Below are 16,398 nucleotides of genomic sequence, written 5' to 3' on the forward strand. Positions count from 1 at the left end.
ACTGTAGAGAAACAGGCTTACATAGAACAAAGATTCAGTGGTCAGGAGTAAAAACAAGATGCCACATGCTACTCAATTGTGAGAAGGCCTTGAATGCTAAGATGAAATCTTAGATCCGACTCAACAGAAACAAATGAAAGAGAATATATACCTTTAGGTCAGAATAACAAGAAGAAAACGTAAATTAAAAGATTAATCTGACAGATTCAAAGTTTGGTGGATGTATGGATAATTTGAAGTAACAGAAACAGGGAGATAAATTAGACTAATAAAAAATGAGGTGATACAGGCCTAAATTAGCATGATAATAGAATGAAAAGGTAAAAGAACCTCTAAAATTTTAAACTCTGTAACTTCTGAATAAGGGTAGGGGTTAAAAGTATACATCTACTTTTACTCTCCCCCCCACCCAAAAAAATTTTGCATAGAACAGAAAAACAAGTTTATACAAGATATAAGACCATATGTTTAGAACGGAAGGAAGAAAAGAGCAATAAATTTCAGAAACTGGTACCACCATATGTTTAGAACGGAAGGAAGAAAAGAGCAATAAATTTCAGAAAATGGACCCATTAAGAACTGAATCCTACGCAAGCAAGTGAAAAAGCAGGAAACCAACCCAATTTACATGTTGGAATCCCCTAAAGTCTCCAGAACTGGTGATTACAGGTGCCTCTGTGTGTTATGTGTTATCGCTATTGGGTGTGAGGGGAAGGATGCAGGTGAATGAAAGCTAAAATAAAAAGGATTGTTTTACCACCTGTTTAATCAGCAGGTAGATTACCAGATCCTTTCTCTCTTCCTTTTAGGGAAACTTCCCCTTCTCCAGCCTGTCATAATAATGATTTATTCTCTGGATAGTATAAATCAAGCGGTCCTCTGGTCTGGAGAACAGAAACTGAAAGTGAGGGTACCCATAACTGAAAACAGGGAAACTAACGGCAATGAATACAAAATGGATGCTTCACTTTTCCTGTTGTACTGCCACGTTCCTGTATTCCATGTTTCCTTTCTCTTGCTTTACTATCTCGGACTGGTGAAACACACCCCACTAAGTTCCTGAAAGAGTATAAGGGAGACCCCGGATGTATGAAAATATCTTCCTTCTACTTTGCTAACTGATAGTTTGTCTATTATGGAATTCTAAGTTGGAAATTTCTTGCCCTCAGATTTCTGAAGGCATTGCTCTATTGTCTTCTACTTTCCAGTTGACTACTGAGAAGCAAGACCAATCAGATTGCTGATTCTTTTGAACTGATCCATTTTTTTCTCTCTGGAGTTTGTGTGATACACTCTATATTTGAAACAGGTGCATTTTCATTTACTGATCTGGCCCCTTCAATTTGAAATCTCATGTCTTCTACTTCTGGAAGATTTTAGTTAAAAGTTTGGCTAAATGAGATAAAAATGGTTGTCACTAGAAAGAAGGAACTGAGAATGGGAGTAGAGGAATGCCATTTTTTTAACAAATCATTTTAAATTAAGTCTTTAAATACACGCACAATTCTGATAAAAATAACTTCAAACACATATAAGCTTACGTGTTTAAATATATCTATTTTAAATATTATATGGTTAAAAAGTTTCATATGTTTTCATATCTGTTTATGTTTACAAACTGTTTTTATGCAAAAAAAAACTAGCTGTGATAACCAACAAGATAAATACATAAAAGAATCCAAACACTTCTAGTTGCTTAACCTGGGGAACTGGAAAAACTCTGATAGTATTGAAAGGTACTGAAAAGTTAGGAAGGGCAGCAGATTTGAAGGAAATGATGGTGAGCATATACATAAATAGCATGTTAAAGATTATTCAAATAGAAATATTTTAAATAGATGAAAATTTAGGAAAGAAGCTTATGTGACAACACAGGAATAAAAGATAATGAAGAGAATGGGACATAGTTACCAAATAAGTGTTCAATTGGGGCTGGAAGACAAGAAAGTAGAAGTCACGAAGGTGGGCAAATAAAAATGATAGTAGCTTACAAATTAGAGTTCTAGCACTGGGAATGAGACTAGAAAAGAAGCATAATGAACAAGAAAAAGAAAATGAGCAGGCAAAAGGGACAAAGGACAGTCAGTGAGAAAAATAAGCAATGTAGTGTCTCTGAAGCCAAGTCAAGGAGAGGCTCATCAAAAAGACACAAATTATGGGGTATGAAGAACTAGAAGGATTCCAGTAAGCACCTTACAAGTTATTTAAAGAGCTGAAAACAATGATGAAGAAAGAACATAGGCATAGAAAACATTTTAGGAACTACAATACTTTTCCAAGCCTCTTTTTTAAGCACTTTTCAGTCACCTCTCCATCCAAGCAACTGTGCCCTCCTGGATGCATGATGTGTTATTTCACCTTCTTCATCTACAAAAAAAGATAATACTCCACTCTCCTCTTTCTCAAAAGATATCCATTATACTACATGTCAGTAGGAAGTGACAGTCATAATGGGAAAAGTCTTGTAACTTAGCGATTAAGAATGTTGACTGTGCAGATGGACTGCCAGCAATCAAACTATCTCTATCCACCACTAGCTATGCAACTCCAAACTGCTTACTCACTGTGCCTTAGTTTCTCCATCTGTAAAACAAGGGTATTAATACATACCTCATAGGATTGTTGTAAAGAATAAATGAGGTAATACAGGTAGATTAAGTGAGAGAATAGATATTTAGATAATATATATTTAGATTAGCTAGCATGTAATTATTAATAAATGTTAGCTATTATAAATTCTTTAATGATATTAATGGCTTAATGGTTATCCTTTCAGAGGTATTTTCCTATCATCAGTGCATAAAGACATGAACTTCTAATGCTGGGTTTTACAACATTCATTTATTCAACATTTACTGAATTAGTCCTATACACTAGGCACCACTGTGAGCTAGGGTGAACAAGGAAGGTAAAGGTCCTGCTCTCACGGGACTTAAGTTCTAAGTATATTGTTAAAGTCATAAACTTACTTTGTCCATTCAGCTACAGTGAAAATATGAACAGGGAAAAACAAAATGAAGAAATAATGAAAAAATTAATTTTAGAGAACTGATTCGCAAAGTGAAAGATGCTTTCTAACATACAGAATAGCCAACAAAAGAGGAAAGCATTGCCTGGCATATAGTAGGAACTTAACAAATGTCTAAGAAATGCATCCATTCTTTTCTCTGGGTTTGTTTCCTTATATGTAAAATGATAAAGGTCATTTAATTCCAACTCCAGCATTCACTGATGTCTATTTTCTGAAGTCACCATCGCAGATTAGGGTGTATTCTTAAAAACAGATGGCTCTACAAGCAGGACCTATCATGGGTATGGCTGATGAGCTCAGAGAGACTCCATTAACCCTTGCTATTTCAGAAGGGCCTTAAACATACTGTTTTATTGTTATATCTAAATGAAACAGCTATACAACCATAGAGACAATGGATAGCATTTACAGAAGTGTTACCTTTCTGCCCCATGTAGGACTGTGCCACCAGGGAATTAACACTTTAAATAAACATTATAAATACTCATAATATTTAAAATAAAATAAGTATTATAAATATTGTTTTTAAGAAAGATCCAAAGACAGTTTCCACAATCAAGGATTCAACTTTTAGTTTTGAAATACCTGAAAGATATCACAGTCCAAGTAAAATCAAGGAAAAAGGGTTTAATTTATTTAATGTTACAATTTAGCTTTTGAAGATTAACCACCACCTGGCACTAGAAACCCCTGTTGTTATTGCCTTAGAAGTAAGGCTTCCATAGCAGAGAACCACAAAAAACTTTCATAAAACATCCACTAAAGAACACATAATTCTCATCTGTTAGTGGATTGTTTAAATAGAGGGTAGGACTGGAATGCAAAAAACTAAGCTGAGAAACCACTAATTCACAAGAAAACTAGAGTTCCAATAATGCAGAACTATCTATTTCTTATTTCTAAGAAAATAAGAGACGGTTCAGGTTGGTGCCACAAATAGTATAAAAAGTATGTAGATTAAGGTTCTTTTTTAAAAATGTTAACTGTATTTCAATTGCTGAATTAAAATGTTTTTTAACACTTTTCACAAAAGTTTTTGCAATAGAATAAAAAAGTATCTTGGCATCTTAACTTTACACTGCATAAATTCCTATTTTCCCCTATCTGAAAAAAGGTTAAGTAAAAGTAATAGGTAAGAATTTTGTTAATTGGTTCTTTAAAAATTTTTTTAATTGAAGTATAGTTGACATACAATACTATTACTAGTTTTGGGTGTACAACACAGTGATTCAACAATTACATGTATTATGAAATGCTTACCATTAAGTAGTTATCATCTGTATCATCTATCATACAAAGTTATTAGAATGTTATTGACTATTTCTTAGACTGTTCTTTTTATCCCTGTGAATTATTATATAACTGGAAGTTTGTACCTCTTAATTCCCTTCAACTATTTGGCCTATACCCTTACCCCCCTTCCCTCTGGCAACCACCAGTTTGTTCTATTTCAGTCTATTTCTGTTTTTCATTTACTTGTTTTAGTTTTTTTAGATTACAATTAAATTTGTCTTTGACATATTTCATTTCGCATAATACCCTCTAGTTCCAACCAAATTGTCACAAATGGCGAGGTTTCATTCTTTTTCATGACTAATATTCCTGTGTGTGTGTGTGTGGTGTGTGCGTGTGTGTGTGTGTGTGTGTGTGTGTACACTACCTATTTTTTATACATTAATCTCTCAATGAACATTTAGATTGCTTCTATATAACTGAGGTTTTAAAACTATAGGTGAGAATTATGTGTAAAGAAGAATTTTTCCTAAATGTCAGCCTTACAAATCAATGTTCCCTCCTTTGCCTTCTACCACATTCTTCATCCACAACAAATGGAACCTAATAGCACAAAAGGAGGTCTCTACCAATGAGAATCAAGGGAAGAAAAATCTACACTCCTACAAACTCATTCACATCTCTGGTTTGAATACTGAAATACAAATCAAATACTTAAATCTCTTCTCAACATGCCTTAGTCAAGCACATGCAAATTACCAAACACATGCAATTTAAAAAATGTTCCTCAAAACTGTTAGTATTCCATAGACACTAAAAATATAGCCTAAGATTTCATGGACCACCTACCCACCCACTTCTACTTGCCAATGGTAAGTAGAATTGGTGAAAAATAGAATATGAAGAATTATCAACTCATGCAGAAAAAAAGCCATCATCACATGAGAGCTATTACTTCAACATAACTTACAGAGAGTAGAATATAAACCATATCTTCTTTTGATCCAGCACCATGTTAAGACACAATGAAAAATGAAAAGGAACCAGGTCTTCTTCAAGACACTGAAGGACTACCAACAATCTCCAAATCATAATCTAAGTACAGTTAACATGATCATCAAGCATTGCTATTAATCTAAGGATTAACTTCAGTGAAGCTTTGAGAGAAGGTAGATAATTATTACAAAAATCCTTTGTAGACATATGTGAAGACAGCTTAACCAGAACTGTAGGGAAACTTAGGGACAGGCAAAAGACAAGCAGAAAAAACTCAAAGAAATAGGTATGATGTCCCTAGCCCCTAAAATGGCTCTAAAGAAAGTTTGACAGTGCAATAAAGAATTCTGACCAGAAAACCATTTACTTTCTTTTCACAGAACACTATATAATTCTACCCTGTATCCCTTCATTCATGGTCCTCATTTTCCAAAATGCAACACATTACTAAGTCCACAATGCATCTATCATCACTTCCTTTTGATATAAAGGGGGCAAAGGGAGAGGAACTTCTGAAGAAAACATATTTTCTGATTTAATTATCATGTAAACGTGGGATCAGTAACCTGGAAGAGATGGGAGAATTTTTCAGCATCAAAAAAGGAATCTAAAAACTGCAGAAATAGGCTGTCAAAGGACAATAAACATAATCAACTTTTCACTTAGAAAATATTCTGCACAAATGTTATTCTCTTGTTACAGAATTAAGCTGATATTGATCAGCTAAGAAAAATATGGTCAAGAGACTGTCATTCTGGTTACTGTTATTTAAAAAAATAAACAAACCAAACCCCATCCACACTGCTGGAAAAAAGCTTCTGACACATGCATTAAACTTGTTTACCTTGGTCACTCAGTAAGAGAAATGCTTTGCAACTTGACTAGTTATTTAAGTATTTTGCAATGTGTTATCAGTTTAAAATCTTGTTTTTGTACTCCCTTGTTAACAGATAGGTTATTTTACTACAAGGTCAGGTTTGCCATAATAATATTATCTTTCCAATTTTATTCCATTGCTCAGCACTTTCTGCAATGAAATTTTAGCCATTCATTTTTATTTCCTTTTCCTCTAAAAAAAATTTAAAGGATTTAAAACTATGATACTGACATGCGACAAAATAACTTCTTTAAATAGCTCTGTTCCAGGAAACATGGTAGGAAAGACAGTAAATTTCACAGTGATTCAACTGTATTAGCAAAATCTGGGTACTGCAAAATAATACTGCCTTTCAGAGACACGAAAAAATCCGATTTAAATGTCAACGTGGGAACACCAGTTAATCACTCCCACTGCTGTATTTTCAAGAAATTCACGACCAACTCTCTCTTCTTTTTAAGGCTATCAAAGATAGGGATTTCTGGGAAAGTATTTTATATAAGCAAGAGAATGGCCAAGGTCGGCAAGGTAAAGTAGGATCCCTAAAATGAAGTACTTCCTAGGGAGAATAACTGTCATACAGTGGGAAAGGAGTGGGACTAGGAATTTGAAGACCTGATCAGTCTAGACCTGCTGCACTCCACTCCACTCCATGGCTTATGACTTACTTGATTTTTTTTTTTTTTGGAAATGTTCAAGCTCCCCTTTTTGAATAGATTTTCACTGAGAAATGGCACAGGACTTTTCTTAAAGAATGAGAACTGCCTCGACCCACACCTAACAAGATTTAAACCCGGGGTGTGGAAACGCTGTTGGCAAGATCTGTTCTGAACCTCCACCATTCTGCCCTCAGTAGCTAAACACACTAGAGATACCTCTTAGTACATAAGGCAAGATTCAAAAGATAGCGCGGGAGGACGTTGAAGGGGTGGGGGAGGTACAGCTTAAAGAAACTGGGAGTATATATCCAAAGAATTTTTAAATTTAAACGAAAATCTAAACGTTTGGAAGTAACATTTCAGCTAAACGGCACTGTGGTCCAGTGTTTAGAAATCCAAACCACCTTCAGTAAAACAAGCCATTCTGCCCAGTTATTCAGCATCAAGCAGCTCCAGTGGGCAGAGGACTGAAAGAGGACCACATCGCAGTCCAGGACGCCGCCAGAAGAGTTGAGGCGGATCAGCCCCGCGCGGGCAGCCGCTCCAGCAGAACTCGGGGCACGGAACTCCCACCCGCCCGCTCCCCTCCGACCTCCGGTCTCCCCTGCTCCCTAGGGTCAGGCCCCCCACCCCCAGCCCCTCCCATCCCCCCACCGCCCCGTCCTCATCCCCGGCAGTCTCCGAGCCCTCAGCCCCAACCACGGCCCCTCAGCCCGGGTCTCCTGTTGCCAACCCCTTCAGCCTCTCCTCCTTAGAGGTGCCCCAGTCCTCCGTCTCCTCACCCGGGTTAGCAGTAGTCGCCGCCATGGCCCTAGATGCCACCGCCGTCGCACCCCCCCCCAGAGGGAGGAGCCACCGCCACCGAACCGGGGGGTGAGGGAAGAGCCACTCCCCAGAAGCGGTACCCTACGGCCGCCACCGCTACCACGGAATCCAAGATGGCAGCGGCGGCAACCCCCACCGTCCCCAGCCCAGAGGGCGGACAGACCCCGCCCACAGAGTGGACGGAGTCATCCCCGCGGCCAGCCTCCTGGGGGAAACTGACCAATGGAAACGCCAAATCGACCAGAGGCTGGGCTGGCCCCCGCGCCAACTGGTCCGGAGGAGGAGGGAGGGCGAGGAAGACGTCCGGCTGGCTCCTTGATCCCGCCTCCCGTTCGTCAGAGGGCAGTAATCGAGTGACGTCTGTTAAAAACAATTTCACTGAAAAGCTTCGTTTGGTGGTGGATTCATCCGTTTGGCAACTCTGCCGGCGATTTGTTCTTTAAATTTTATTTTAGATGGTCTTATGCTTAAACTTTTCATGGTGATTTGTAATCTTTTCTAGAGTTTTTTGTCTTTTAAGGACCTTTGGTGAAAAAAGTTCAATAACTAATTTTTGAATGGAGCCTGCTATGGAGCTGGTAGTGTTAAGAGGATCTCGGTGCTTACGGTCTGGGAAGGCAGATACGGACAACCAAAACCGGAGACAATGTATGAGGAAGGTATTTTGATTAACAGGATAATTTCCTTTGGTCAATGAATGATATGGACATAGTGAAGAGTCTGTCGTGGGGAAATGATAAGGACTGCTTGTGTTTATTTTCTAATAATAGGAAGCATGGAGCACTAAGGGGCCAGACACTGTCCAAAGTGGTTCATATGTAATTACTCATTTAATTCTCACAACAACATGGTAAAGTAAATTCTATTATTACTTCCATTTTGCAGATAAGAAAACAGAAGCAAAGAGGTTAAGCAGGGGGACACCCATCTAGTAAGTAGTGGTGTGGGAAACAAACTGAAAAAACTGACCCTTGGAACATGTTGCACCAATCCCCATGTTAGAATTTTAACAGAAATCCCATTATGTTATTGAGCATCTTTGCATTTTATAGGTTGTATGTGTACAATAAACATTACATTGATCCATTTCTCTCATTCACTTAATAGTACAGTTTATCTCAGCCAAAGTATATAAACATAATTTGTATATATTGTTTACATTTGTTAAAGTTAAATTTTTCTTTATTACCATTTTGTTGTGTTTCTAATTCACCAGAAAGAAAAAAACCATCCACTCAAAAGAAATACATCGAAGCATAGTGATGAAAAGAACTAGTGATGAAGACAGTAACAAGTACACTACTTCAAGTTATGTAATAATGGTAGCTGTAAGATAAATTCTAGCTGAAATAAGCAGGCAACGAGAGGCAACAAAGGGCCAGGCAGTTTATTTGAGCGCAATTCCCGGGTGATATACTCCTGTCTGGCTATCACAGGCCGGGGAAGTCACACTCAGCAGGGCAGGCAGCAAGTTTTTAAAGAAGGTAGGGGGAGGCAGAGCTTAGATTTACAGCAGTGCAAGGATTGGCTAGCCTAAGGCACATTTGTTCAGGTTGGGAGGGGGCAGCAGCCTGGGACTTAAGCACGTCATCAGTGTCTGATGTGCTCACTCACCCTTCTCCCCAGTGCCTTCAACCTTACATTCCAACCTTTTGGTCATAATGGGAGACGACTTGATCTGGCTACTTCTGGTTGACAAGGGGCGTCGTGGGGGCAGGGGGGGTTTTGTAGCATGTAGTTACATTGCTCTGACTGCAAATTTCTTGCCTTGCTTTCTCCAGAGGCTTTCACTTTATTCTGTCTAAGCTTCTGGTCCCTGTCTCATTTTCCCCTCTACAGATAGACTTTAGCTGCTGCTAGGGAAAAGGGGCGACGACTGCTCCAGCTGCTTCATGCTGAGCAGGGGTGCAGTAAAGGGTGCAGCTAGGGTTTCTATCACTGGTCAGTTGAGAGGGCTTCAGAAAGTTGGTGCTTCTATTCTGGAAGGGCAAACTTGATGAGATTAAGAATGCATGGCTAAATATGAGAACTAGAAATATGAAGAGTCTAATTGAGAATCATAGCCAGGTATCATGGGGAAACTAAAATTTTGGATCAAGTTTACATCTCAATGACTAGTAATAGGATTTAGTATAGATAAGACTGCATTATTGAAACAATAATTTTCTCTAAAATCACCCTTATTTTTATTAGAAGTAGCCAGATTAAGAAAATAATTAACAGTTGGCTTGATTATTTGCATAAGTGCAGCAAGAAGAGCAATTGATTACATAGGCTTTTTTAAATATGTTTTGCTGGAACTTTTTGTAAGGAATTTCAGATTGAACTTTTAAAGGCCTCTTGAGGCCAGAAAGCCAAACCAGACTTGCCATCAGGTTTTGCCTGCAGTACCTGTAGATTTGGGTGAATTCCTCTCTTCTCGAGGTCCGCAAGACATCCTGAGGTTCCTGCACTGCCAGGAAGTGATCTTCCTTACTCACCTGTAAAGCTGCTGGGAACCCTGTAAGCAAGGTACCAGGCCAGTTCTTCCAAGGGGCTTTGTTGGCTTTATAAAGTCAGTCTTAGTTTCTTAAAGTTGTCTGTTCATATCTGAGTTTACACACGTGTCTCTCAGATATGACATTCCAGTTAAAGCTTCAGTAATATAACTAGTGTTTTTAATTGGTCTTCTTACAAGGAAAGCAGATTCTTATTGAACTTGTGCAAATAAACATACTGCCATGAAATATAAAAATAGTCACTGAGAGTTTTTAAATTCTGGAGGGATCAGGTAGAAAGATAAAGTATCAATTCAGCTTATAAAGGCAGTCATTTACTAAACAGTTGTCAGGTTAAGAGAAAAAGCTTAAAACACTTTATCAGCAACATTTGAAACAAAAAGCCACAAAATCGTCTTCTTTAGTTTACTTAATCTTATGTAACTAATACTTGTTCTGCAGAAATCTAGTTCTTTACTAGCTTAAGAGTAATAAAACAGTGACTATAAATAATAAAAGACTTACAAATGACAATGGTTAAAGATCTGATGAGAGCTTACTGTGAGACAGTTGACATAAGGAAATTCGGATATTTCTGTAACACAAAACATTCAGTAACAAAGTTTAGCATTATTTCTTTTGGCAGTGCTTTCTAGGTAATTAAGCAGATAATTATATGTCAGATAAATAAGCTAAATTAGCCAAATACTTTCTCTAATGAGAAAAAGTTCCTCTGACATGTTCTAGGGGCCCTCTGGAAAATATCAGAGGTAAAAAGTACTTTTCTGAATTTGATTTTGGGAAACTGTTAAAAGTTTTAAGGCACTTGCTTAAATAGGATTATAGGTTGCTATAAAGCAATACTTATCTATTTAACCAGAATGGCAACAAAATATCTCAAAGGCAAATAAAGGTTACATAGTTGTTAGCAAACTTCAGCTTTTAGTCTTTTTAATATTAAGATCTCATTTTCTTAAATACTCTGACAACTCATTGAGACTTTAAGCATGAGAAACTGCTTTGATAAAACAATTAGAGAACTTTTTGCAATCTTTCAATATTAAGAGCAGACTAACAGTTAAGAAAACTTTGTCTTTTTAACTGAAAAAAAATTATAATTTTGCTGTATACTTTATACCAAGACTCATTTGCTTTAATTTTATATAGCATGACCATATTAAATTCTTCCACAAACTTTCGACAACCTTTTCACATGTATATTTCTCTCTCTAAATAAACAGCTGTACTTTAGAACAAAGTTACTTTCTTTTATCAAAAGACACATTCTTTAGCATGCAGAAATGTTTTCCTTATTACTTTAAGTAGTTTTAATTAGAACTTAAAACTATTAGGTACCTTAATTTTAGTGAACACTGAGAAGTAGGCTATTATAAACTGTTACAGTAGCATTCTTTGGATTGACAAATTTATGAACATTTTATAATTTCTGTTAACCATGAGCTTTACAACACAATCTCTCACTAAGCACAAAGTGTATCTTTTTAACTTAGCAAAATTTTAAGGTTTTAGGTTACTACAAAGATTTCTAGGCTGTAGATAGGTATACACACTGTAACACATAATTAAAAAGGTGTTCACTTGCCACACTTACTTAGTTCACTCATTCGTAACAACTATGCTAGATTACTTACAAGACCTTTACGGAATATTAGACAAAGCTAAGCCTTTAAGCATTTTATTCTTAAAAGATTTAGCAGATAACATCAACTTAAATGACCTAAGGTAAACTTAGCTGATAACCACAAGGACATGCCCACCTCAGCTAAACCCAAATTAACATTAATGCTTAACATTTTTAATCAGATTTTCTGGAAGTTTTAGAATGTCCAATTTTCACAAGCGCTTGTTTTTAAATCAATTTTTATTAATACCATCCAGAGGTAGGAAAATATTTTTCATCCACACACCTAGACACACAAACATACAAACTGAGACACAACAACTACAGTCAGCAACACTTCTTACACAAAAACATATACACAGACAGACAAACTTATATAAAGACCTGAGTCACTGATATCTAATTGCTTTCTCTTTCCTCAGTTTCCTGTCTGTGGCTTCTGGAACCAGAGGGTGGGAGGAGCATGTCCTGGTGGGGGAAGAGGGCGGTGAAGGCAGAAGGAGAGGGGGAGGGGGTGGTGCAGCCACCAGAAGAGGAGAGCAGGACAATGGCATGGTTGAGAATGTAGGACTTTAAGATGGCGGAGATACGTGTGAAGACAAAGGACTTAAAGATGGTGGTGGAGAGGGGGAGGGGATTGTGAGCTGAGGGATGTGGGTGACAGAGGTCTTCTGGCAGATCTGAAAAGGAAGAAGGACTGGGCAGAGTAAGAGGCTGACAATCTTTAACTGGAGATCGGGCTAGGAGAACCTGAGTCATTGAACACTTAACATAAAGGTCTGGGCAGGAGAGCAAAGTCCAAAAAGACTGCACATGTGGGATTTCGCTCTACTCCCTGCTCCAGTGGCAATAGTGAAGTCAATGAGGAGGCCAAAACTGAAAGTTCCCTCAGGGGGCAAGTGAGATTGATTGTCCAAGGGATACTGAGGCCCGGCCTCAGAGCAAAGAAAGACTAGCTTCCATTTGTGAACATGCTGGGACAAATATAGAGTAGCCAAATTAGAAATGAGACACTGCAACGGGGTCTGAGCCTCTGCTTTTGAGGACTGGTTCCCCATGTCTGCGCCACTTCTCAACTAATCCCGCTGAGAGGAGTGCCCAGCGTCCCAAGCACGCCAAGTCAGGGGAGATGGCCTGGGAGTCTGGGTGAGGGACATCTCCCACACCGCAGGGCCAGGGGCAGGCCGAATGCCTGCAGAGGGTGTGCCGGATGCCCCCACCTAGACATACATACAATTTCTAATGGACCAGGTGAAATGGAGTTAGGAAGGGAAGCAGACTGGGGAAACTGAGGGACTCACCCGAAAATATTCCATGCAGTGGAGAGCAGGCTGAGGTCCTGGGTCGGAGAAGGAGGGGGCGGGGCCACCGGTGGCCAGTCGGGTCCCCACGCTCATGCTCCTTCCTGGGTTTTGGCACCAAATATAAGATAAATTCTAGCCGAAATAAGCAGGAGATGGTAGGCAACAAAGGACCAGGCAGTTTATTTGAGCGTAATTCCCGGGTGATATTCCCCCATCTGGCTATCACAGGCCAGGGAAGTCAGACTCAGCAGGGCAGGCAGCAAGTTTTTAAAGAAGGTAGGGGGAGTTAGAGCTTAGATTTACAGCGGCACGAGGATTGGCTAGCCTAAGGCACATTTTTTCAGGTTGGGAGGGGGCACCAGCCGGGGACGTTGGCACGTCATCAGTGTCTGACGTGCTCACCCATCTCCCCAGTGCCTTCAACCTTACAGTAGCTAGTTATTAAACAAGACTACCATGCAGACATAGGATGTAAATTATGTGCCTTTAAATGTGGCAAGTTCATCCAAGCAGAAATAAATAAAAACATAAATAGGGAATACAATTAATAATATCTGAATATCGTATTTGATTGGGCCAGAGATCCATGTGTCTCTTGCTCACTAGACCTTGACTGTAAGAAAAAATTTTTAAACAGTGGCTGAGAAAGCCATCAAAGATTTCAAGTTATTTTTGAGCCAAGTACAATAACCTTAATGCCAAATAAAACATTCTTCCAGAATAAATGCAAAATAATGTTTTCAAATATGAAAGGGATGAATTGATGGATAAAAAAGATCAAGTTACATCCCTCATTAAAAAGTTGGTAAAAGTCATTTTGTTTCAGAAATGTTTGTAGAATTAGCTAAAAAATTAATAAATGTTTTACCTAGAAAATGTATAATAAGCTATTGCCAAAAAATTCCTAATCAGATATGACACAGAATCATGCTATACAACATGAAAGGGCAATATCAGCTCTGTACATAATAACAGATGTTTACCTTATGAGTGGACACCACTGATGTATATAGAACATTAATCATTTCACAACACGTGAATATATGTTCCATAGGAAAAATGCCCAGAAACTTCCTATTTGTTTTGTCATTAAAAAAAAACAGTTACGAAAGAAGACATTTTCATTTAGAAAATTTTTCAATAAAAAATATATATATTGTTATGTAGAAGAAATTCTGAAAGTTATCAGGATTAAAACATGGAGTTGGATCTTTGGGTACAAAAAGTATATTATTCCTGCAATAAACAAAATTTCAGTCTACTTTCTGTTTTATTCAGAGAAAAGCTGGTAGCCAAACAGTATTTCTCCTCTGATTCAACATAGAACAAATTAGTGCAAATTTACATAGTAAAATAGCCACCGGCAAACATAATCTTTAAGACAAAATAGGCAAATATTAGAACACTGCTTTTTCCACAATGAAGTACAGAGGTCAGTGATGAGGGAGATGCTCTCACAAGTTTTTTAATAAGGGCTAGGTTAAAAATCCATTCTTTATTACACAGATAATTCTACAAAGTCATTTATATATTTTTCAAGCAGGCTTCCTCAAATGGCTTAACTGAGCAATATGTTCATTAGTTTTATTAATCCTAAATTATTACTTCAAGTTCTAAATGTCATGGTTTTTTAATCTAAAGAACAAAGTATCAGGATTTTATAAGAAAAACAGACTGTTGGATCACGGGAAGATGGCGGTGTGAGTAGTTCAGAGGAAATCTCCTCCCCAAAACATATATATTTATGAAAATGCAATAAATACAACTATTCCTAAAAGAGACACCAGTGGATGCAGTACAACAGCCAGGATACATCTACATCTGTGAGAACTCAACATCACACGAAGGGGGTAAGATACAAGCCATGGCCAGGCGGGACCCAAACGCTCCCCTACCCCAAAACCCGGCGGGAAGAAAGGAGTCGGAATGGGGAGGGAGTGAAAGCCTGGGCTGCAAAACAACCAGCTCTAGAAATCCACACCCGGAATGCAGACACAAGGTGCACAAGGTGCTGGATATTAGAGAAACGGAAAAGCAAAACCTGTGGGCAGGTCCCCGCAACTGGTGCCCCTGAGACAAAAGAAAAGCGAGTGCTTACTGCAAGTCTTAAAGAGACAGGGACCCCATAGCTGGACAAAGTTATCGCAGCACACATAGCCAGCAACTGGGAATCCTGGGGAAACTTAGGCGCCCTAAACCCCTGGGAAGCAGGGCAGCTCTGAAGCCCCTCATGGCACTGAGCAGACTGCCAGTCATTCCTCCAATTGGCGCGGACCCCGACACCCTGGCCCAGTAGCGGGAGAGTGGCAGCGCATGCCGGGGACAACAGCGCCTGAAGGGACCGGGAGCACATCCATGTGCCAGCGGCACCAGATGGGACCAAGAGAGGCTTGTGTGAGCCCATAGTGGTGAGAACCACTGGTGAGAACAGCCCAGGCACAGCTCGTGTGCACTGGTGGCAGTGAAGCCAGAGGAGGCCAGAAGAGGCCCACATGGGAGAGCCCCACACGCACCTGCAGCGGAGCCAGACAGAGCAGGCATGCTCCCAGCAGCTGAAAGGAATCCCAGCCCAATGCACAGCTGCCCGGGCCAGCCTCAAAGGCCGCTGCTGCCACACACCTGCCCGGCAGGGGTGCTGCTAGCACGGAGGGGTGCACCTGGCATTCCTGCCACTCCCCGCAGGGCTCCATGCTGCTCTGACGGAGACCCCACCCACAGCAACTAGGGGACTAAACCAGTGGCTGCCCCAGGAGTGCAGGTAACCATCACAGGCAACAGAGAAGGGCAAGGCATCAAAAAACCAGGAAAGGACTTTCCTCTCCCCGCTGACATGCCCACAACCTGCCTACAGCCACTGCTAATACCATGAAAAGGCAAAAAAATTTAGTCAAATCCAAGAAAGTTCAAACAACACCTGAGAAAGTATCTGCAGAGGCAGACCTAACCAGTCTCCCTGAAAAAGAATTCAAAATAAAAATCATAAACATGCTGACATAGCAGCAGACAAATATGCAAGAGCTAAGGGATGATATCCGGAGGGAGATTACAGACATCCAGAGGGAAATTACAGACATCCGGAGGGAGACAACAGAAGTGAAACAAACTCTGGAAGGATTTAAAAGCAGAATAGATAAGATGCAAGAGGCCATTGATGGAATAGAAACCAGAGAACAGGAACACATAGAAGCTGCTGCAGAGAGAGATAAAAGAATCTCCAGGAATGAAAAAACATTAAGAGAACTGTGTGACCAATCCAAAAGGAACAATATCACATTATAGTTGTACCAGAGGAAGAAGAGAGAGAAAAAGGGATAGAAAGTGTCTTTGAAGAAATAATTGCTGAGAACATCCCCA

The 16,398-nt window shown here is 39.3% G+C and overlaps 1 protein-coding gene and 1 long non-coding RNA gene across 5 annotated transcripts in view; one reads left to right on the forward strand and one right to left on the reverse strand.

Annotated features, from left to right (window-relative positions):
- ARNT (aryl hydrocarbon receptor nuclear translocator) overlaps positions 1-7,768 on the reverse strand; it is a 104,074-nt gene extending 96,306 nt beyond the window's left edge. For 2 of the 4 annotated variants that reach the window (XM_036905231.2, XM_036905229.2), the window contains exon 1: positions 7,579-7,768. In XM_036905231.2, the coding sequence (XP_036761126.1) occupies positions 7,579-7,603 (25 nt within the window). In that variant the 5' untranslated portion in view covers positions 7,604-7,768. The remainder of the gene's footprint in view (positions 1-7,578) is intronic. The other 2 variants (XM_036905232.2, XM_036905230.2) reach the window with 1 other exon arrangement.
- A 214-nt stretch (positions 7,769-7,982) lies between these two features.
- On the forward strand, positions 7,983-15,148 carry LOC118922386 (uncharacterized). The gene is made up of 3 exons (XR_005028759.2): positions 7,983-8,280; positions 8,507-8,552; positions 12,163-15,148. It is a non-coding gene; the product is annotated as an uncharacterized LOC118922386 (long non-coding RNA).
- Positions 15,149-16,398: the final 1,250 nt, after the last annotated feature.

This window comes from Manis pentadactyla, chromosome 4 (genome assembly GCF_030020395.1).
Source record: "Manis pentadactyla isolate mManPen7 chromosome 4, mManPen7.hap1, whole genome shotgun sequence".
Taxonomy (NCBI): domain Eukaryota; kingdom Metazoa; phylum Chordata; class Mammalia; order Pholidota; family Manidae; genus Manis; species Manis pentadactyla.